At 44.1% G+C, this 7460-nt stretch overlaps 1 protein-coding gene across 1 annotated transcript in view; it reads left to right on the top strand.

Annotated features, from left to right (window-relative positions):
- The window catches only part of LOC108570937 (dystrophin), a 517829-nt gene that overhangs the window by 432878 nt on the left and 77491 nt on the right, over window positions 1–7460 (top strand). The window contains exon 37 of the mRNA XM_017932876.1: window positions 4867–5011. Within this exon, the coding sequence (XP_017788365.1) occupies window positions 4867–5011 (145 nt within the window). The remainder of the gene's footprint in view (window positions 1–4866; window positions 5012–7460) is intronic.

Below are 7460 nucleotides of genomic sequence, written 5' to 3'. Positions count from 1 at the left end.
CTCTTTCTTTCGCTTTTCTGCGAGAAGAGTCGATTATTGGGACGTCTGCTCCGCGGTCTGTCAATAGGTTCGAGAGATCGCGCTGGCGAACTCTCTCTTTCCAAGCTTTGAATATGGGGTTCGGGACGATTTCACGGGCGCGTCGTGAAAGTGGAGGAGAGACGAGCGTGCTGGTTAAACATGGAGAGAAAGGTGGAAATAAATTGAGAGGAATTGAAAAATTCTCGGTAGGTTGAAAAATGGGAAAATTCGAACGGAGAATGGGATCGGAAAGTACAGAAAGGGGAGGAGGGAGGGTCGAGAATTTGTGGCGCATAAGGTTTTGAAATATGTTAAAAATCGTGGGTAAAGCTCCAGAGAGAAATTGAACCGGGGGAAAAGTTGGAGGTGGAATTTTAAAATCGAACGAGGAATAAGTTGACTGAAAATTAAACTGCGCCACGAGGAAATAGAATGTTTCTTGGCTCGAGTGGTATTGAGAGCTTGGCCAGCTGCGGTTTGAAGTTTCTACTTTTGTATTTTTCACGAAGTTGACGCGAGATATGGGGACGCGTTGTTAAAGAACGTTGAAGTAAGAAACAATTGTCGGATAAATTTTGTATTTGAACCGAAGAAATTTGGATTTGTGCCCGAACCGAGAACAGATCAAATACGGAATGGTTCCATTCGACAGTTTCATATTTAACTGAAACGCCCGCGAAACGTCCATTTCACTCTTTTTTCGAGACTTAGGTACTTCTTTCCTCTTTTTTTCTTTTTGTCCTTTAAATTCATTACTGCCGTTATCTGAGGGCTCAGCTTGTCTTGAAAGCTTGATTTAAACTGGAAGCGATATAGCGGATGGAAACGCGGTGAAAGAGAGTCCCTTTGTGCGATTCCTCTCGGCGAAGTCCACGCTAACTTTTAATCCGCATTGTAAATTCTACTGAAATCTCGTTAATTTCCGCAGGTGTTTGGAAAATGTCGTAATCCTGTTTACTCGTTTCGCGGAATATCTGTAGTTCCTCGAACTCAAGCGCTTCTGTACATTTTTGCGCTAACGTTCGAAACGAACGCGTACATCGGTTCTCATAAAATACCCATTATACCTCGAAATTTACACGAAATCAACACAGACGCAACAATAATTCGTTTCACCTTTTCCAACCTTCTCTCCTTCGTAAAATACCTTTACGCGTGTAATTCAACGAAAAATCGATTCGCAGCAAGGGAAGAACGAGCACAGAGGCTCTCTTAATGGTAAAGAAAAAAGATACGATGGCACTTTGTAGCTGTATTTTGTGAAAAAAATTATAGCCAAAGGAGCAGAGGAGTATGGATCTCATTAAAACGTCGACCATTTTCCTCTGGCAGTTTTTTCCCCCGTGTATTCACCTAAAAAAGGACCCATAGACCGAGTTCCTAAAATCTGCGCCTGTATATGCAAAACCGGACGTGTCCAGCTCGCTGTGGAAAAACTTTTTAATAACAAGCTACGCGTCAAAGGAGTGCAAAGTGTCTTCGACGTTACGTCAATTCTCGTTCGTCCTCTATTTTTTCCCTTTCTCTCGTCTTCTCGCAAATTAGCTCTCCGTTAAATCGTAACGAGGATGAACGTTATCCCCTCCAGTGAAAATATGACGCGAACATTCGCGAAAGGAGGGAGGAAACACGCGACAGAAATTTTTTTTCATGGAGTTCGTTAATGCGGGAGATTAGGGACGACGGTTTCCGGGGGGGGGGGGAGAGAGAAGGAAGGAAGAAGAGATTGGGGGAAAGAGACGGGGGAGAAAAAAAATGAAAATTCGACGCCCTCGATGGCCGGAAGCCGGCTTATCTGGAATCGCCATGATGGCCGCGTGTTCCCCGTGCTTCTCGTCGTGGACATTTTGCTGCGACGCGCGTCCGTTTCGTCGTTTTAATTATTCCGAGTGTCCGTTAGCGCGCAACATCGAGCCGTAATCAAAAGTTTCCTGCTTGCCGCCGCGTTATCGTTCGCCGAACTTCCACCGATCCAATCCGACTCTTCATCCCTCTCTGTCGTTCCGGATTTTCGGCCGATAGCGATATTTTCTGTGCCTTTATCGAAAATTTCTTTTTTTATTTCTATCGCTAAACCGTGAACGTGTTAACCGGTTTTCAAATTTTCTTCCTTAACCCCTTCTCAGTCACAGACGAGATATTAGAAACAGAGGAGATTCACTTAACCCCTTTGCATCTATGGATGAAATATCTCGCGGCGCAATGTCGTTCGTGTGCCGCTTTAAACGAGATATGTATCTCGCGTCCAAATGAAAATACGTGCGATATATCTCGTCAAAAATTTCACCTGAACGTCATTTCGTCGCGAGATATCTCATAGATACGAAGAAGTTAAGTGAATCTCCTAAATTTCTAATTCTCCCCCTACCTTCCTAAAATTAGCCTACTACTTCGTCGATGAATTTCTCCAATTTACAAAAATCACAGAAACCCACCTCGACCTTTTAAAATACATCGCGACGAAAGTGTCATCGATATTTCGCTTAGGATCGTGCGAAAAGTAAATCATCGCTTGCGTACGGTGTCCCTGGCGAAAGAATTGCCCCCTCTATTCTCTTCCACCGGAATAGAAAACGTTTTCTTGCCGGCTGCTGTTCGCTGGCAGAATTTCTTAGTGATTTATGTTACATTAGGTCGGTACGTCGTAAAGATCGAGTAAAAGGAGTGTATTCAACGTTTTCCAACGGAGAGAAGCAGGGGGTTGGTGTTCCTGGAGCCATCCAATTGAAATGCGATCGCACGAACGTGAAGTATACCGTCTGTGTTAAAGGTCCCTTCTGTTCGTGGCAGTTGCAAGACGAACGGGCAAATGGACGTTCTCCGGAACTATTTTTCGTGACTGCAATGTTCTAACGCAAACACGGATTACGTTGATGTTCCATTAACCTCCGAGGAACGTCCGTTTCTCCACTCTCTCTTCCTCCAACTTCTCTCTCTCTCTCTATCTATCTGTCTCTCTCTCTTTCTCTATGTATCTATCTGTCTCTCTCTCTCCCCCTGTGGTAATCAGGCTGCACGGAACTTGGAGCAATTAATCGTTCGGCGACCGCATCGATTAAACAGCCGACATCGTCGCTATCGATCGAACGCCCGCGCGGCTATTTGTTTCCGCCGGAAGGAGATGGTCCTGGTAAAGTCAACACCCCTGGTTTTTGCGAATCCTCCGTTTCCTTCGACCGATCGTTACACCGATTAAACGATCTTGGGTAGGTAGCTAGGTTAGTTCACTCGAAAAACTCTATGAAATTCAAATGAACGATAATCCTTTGGAATATCACATTTGGCGAAACGTTCTACGATCTACGATAAGATCACCGATAGCTTAACTGGAGAAACTCGAAACAAGAGACCTGTTTGTCTAGAAATCCGATGAACGTGATATCGATAGAAGGGAATACTAGGTTCTCGAAAGAACGTACATAAACCTGCTTACTTACAAAACTAAAGCCATCGATCCCGAAATAATGGCGGTGCTCTTCCGCGACGACGTGTACCGTTCGACGTCGAGATAAATTCGCATCGGTCAAATTTCTCCTCTCGACCCGTCTTACCCGGAGGGAAGAAAAAGAGGGAAACACAGTCGAACTATCCTTCTTAGGGCTATTCGCTACGAAGGCTCCACGATATATCCAGGGCCTCCTTATCTCGCGGGAGAAGAAGGCACAATACCTTTCAACGTGGTAGATATATATAAATGTGTATATACAGAGAGATGTATATATGTAGACGGTCGAATGGCCGGAAGTATACAGCAAGGCTCGCGGAATTCCGCAGGACTTTCATCGACGTTACAATAACTGCAATATATCCGGCCGCGGGGCTGTTCCTTCGCGATACCAGACGACGAGTCCGCGGCTCTCGTGGATGAAAAGGAGGGTTGTACGCGACGGGGATGAGAAGACAGGAGTTGGATGTTAAGGGTGTGAGAGACTTCCCCCGTCAACGATGGTACAACAATGGCGGAATATAAATCTAAATCCAGAGCGCCATCCTTCTTCTCCCTCTTTGCGCAACCATCTCTCACGCCTCGATCTTTCGCTCCTTTCAATCCCTTCCATTTCTTCTTTCTTCTTCCCTTCCCTTTTATTCATTCCAGTTGTCTATTTTCCACGTCCCTTCTGTCCCGTCACCTACAGCCAACCTTCTTCTCCTTCTTACTTGCTTGCTTGTGTACTTACGTCGACGTTCGTATTTCTTCCCCCAGATTTTCTGGATTTGATAAGTTCCTTTCACACTTTCCTCTCTTGTTAAGCTTAATCTCTCGAATGCAGTTTCTCTCGTTCATTTTGCAGCTAAAAGTAGAATTACCCTTTTTGTACTATTTTTTTTTTTGGGTTTCGTCAGTTTTTTCGGTGTGTTACTTATAATTGTATTTTTAGCATTGTTTTTGCCGCTTCTTCTTCTTCTTTTGAAAACGCTTTCATGACCTCCTCTCTTTTCACCATTCATTGTCCCGCCCTTTTTTGTATACTTCACCTTGAATGTCTCCTCTCCACCCATCAAGCCCAGCGTGCTTTTCTCGCCTCCCGTCCACGCGGACGTTCCTCTCTTCTCCCCATTCATCACCGTGCCTCTTTCATTTTCTCACTCTCTTTCACTTTCTCCGGAGAATAAATATTCCTTTGGGCCGTGACGCGCGCGCCTGCCCGCCCCTTATCAGTATTTACGACGAGACGTACGCGTCCCGGAGTCGTTTTCACGCTTGCTGCATAAGTCTGACGCGCGCAGTCTGCGACCCTCCTTCTAATGCACTCATCTATCTGTGTGACTCTCGCGTATCTTTAAGCTCGGAGAATTCTATTTTAATCTGTTTCTTTCTTTTTTTCGTTGTTCTTCTCGTTGCAGAAATCGATTGGAGAGCAACACCGAACACTGGAACGCTCTTTTGCTGTCTCTGCGCGAGCTCATAGAATGGGTGATCAGAAAAGACACGGAACTGACTGGTCTGGGGCCTGTTTGCGGGGATGTGGCCACTTTGCAGAAGCAAGAGGTAATTTTTGATTACATTTTTCTGCTGATGTTTGTAGCTGTCTGTTAAAGTAGAATAGTTTTTCGTTTTTGTATCCTGGCCAGTGTGTCGATAGCGTTTAACCTAGCCTTCGAGTTCTAATTTTATACCGACTAGCCCTTGGCAATTTAACCCTTTCGTTACTATTGGCGCCTGTAGGCGTTTTGAAAATAATAAATTTCACAGCCGTGGTTAAAAATTTACCGTCAGTCATCCACGTTACACATCGACATCTGCCGCAGCGAAAGGGTTAATCGGAAAAACTCTTCCATATAAACTCTTTTTCTATTCGTAGAAGCAAAAATTACAGATGAATCTCAGTTCATCAAAAATTCTCAATTATTTCATTAAAAATACACAAGCAACCGAGCAGCTTTAACAAAAAGCATACACATATCTACAAACTTTTTCACAGTGGTGAAACTCAACGAAAGAATTAAAGTAGCATCTGACATCACCTTAAAATCCGCCCGCCAGTCGAGCGCAATCTTGTTCGTGGCAAATAGGTTCGTGTACCTTGAAGCGTGCCCCGTAACCTACTGGAATGGACTGGATTACACGAAAATGACGCAATTAGGGTAACGTTGTGTGCGTGGACACCGACAGACGGGGGCCACGCGTGGTCTGAACGCCATGGGGGGTCGAAGGGGGCGGATACAACCCCCTACGGCCCAGTTTCCACGCACAAAGACGGACTAGCTCGGACTAATCCAGATTAGAACGTGCATGTTACCGCGGCGCGAGTGTACAGGGATGATAAGGTGCATGTACCGCGATCCTGATCACGAACAGTCATCGACGGACGACACCTGCGCTGCTACTTATCGCGTGCAACCCCCTAATCGATCGGGTATTAATCAGAGACAAGAATGTTCACGCGTAATCTTTGTGCGACTTAACTGCAGTGTGCAATGGAAGTTCCCCGGATTCTCGGTTTAACAATTTATTGTGATTGAATGGAAGATAGTTGAAAGGAGAGCATGATTTGCAATCGTGCCGAGTGACGTCAAAATTTGAAAAAAGATGTCAGTACGTTTGTGCTTTCAAATATGGATTCTCTATTTTTGGAAATTTGCGCGAATCAAATATTTATGCAAATTGAGTTTGGGAACTTTTATTACACGCTATAGTTTCTACGCGTTCCTCACACGCTAACTTTATTTTCTGCGAGGTGACCGAATGAAAATTTTAAGAGAAGAATATTTTTTGGTTTAATTTTGCGACACCAAGCATCCTTTCAATCCGTCTGCTTCGTTTCGAAAACTTTTCAGCGAAAAATTCCGAGACTATGATTATTCATCGGTACGAATAATGGAGGATACCATATGCGAGTCAGTCTGAGTTAAAAATTAACTTCGTAGCCTTGCGACACATGTGGAAAATTAGAAGTGGTTACGTAAAAATGTCACGCGTCAGCAAAGTGTTTTGGTACATTTTCAATTGTCAGGATTAACGAGGTTGGCCATGTTGGCGCGTGAATAAATAAGCTCGAAGCGAAACAGTATCGATTGGCCGCGAACGGGTGTCTGGTAATTATCGCGGAGAGGCGATAAGGTAAGTCGCGGATGGGGATCGTTTTGCAGGGTTAGTTTCCGGGATCGTTCGAAGTGAGATCGAGATGAGGGATTCGAGCAGGAGGCTGACTGATGAACGTGTGTTTTGAGATCGATGCCACGAGAGAGGGTGTCTGGTGTTGCATTGGGATGGGATTGGGGACTGGTGAATTTGATGGTTGGCTTAGACGTGATTATCTGGAGAGGTTTTAAGTAAATTGCGATAAGAGGACCGGAATTGTTCTTCGTTGAAACATTTCGATACTTGGGGGACGTTTGAAGATTCCTTCCTTCCTAGCCAATTAACAATTTCATTAAAATAAGGTATCTTTAAATAAGCAAATTATTGCTTTGTAAAGTTAACTCTTATATACTCTGTCCAATTTAAGAATAACCTCGCTTCGCGCATCGGACGTGCCTAAGGCAGTGCTAGAACGTCCAAACCCCCCACTTAACCGACTTACCCTCTGCCACGCTCTCTGTCTATGCGCAGAACGGACGAGAATCGGTCCGAGAGCGAGGTTACTCTTAAATTGGACAGACTCTAGTTAAGTATAGTTAACATTTTTATCACTACTCGATGCAGAACAATAAAATCTGATGATTAACTCTCCTCTCTCAGTTAACTCAGGTAACATTTTAACACTGCCTGGCAGAAAAATAATTAAATCTAGTTTTCCCCTTTTACGTCTTATACTTTATATTTATAGAAATAGAAATAAATCGCTACTTTTTTACAATATTTATTTTTGCAATATCTAAACTAACGGTACACTTTCGGTACCTATTCAGTCTATCAGAGACGGTTCGGTTTTCCCACCATCGCACAGTTGCAAAATAGAAGCGACACAAAATCCCGGAAGAGTTAACAGGTAGAA

The sequence above is a fragment of the Habropoda laboriosa genome, unplaced genomic scaffold (genome assembly GCF_001263275.1).
Source record: "Habropoda laboriosa isolate 0110345459 unplaced genomic scaffold, ASM126327v1 scaffold90, whole genome shotgun sequence".
NCBI classification, from domain to species: domain Eukaryota; kingdom Metazoa; phylum Arthropoda; class Insecta; order Hymenoptera; family Apidae; genus Habropoda; species Habropoda laboriosa.
The sequence above is the reverse complement of the archived record's forward strand: the minus strand, read 5'-3'. Positions and strand labels throughout refer to the sequence as shown.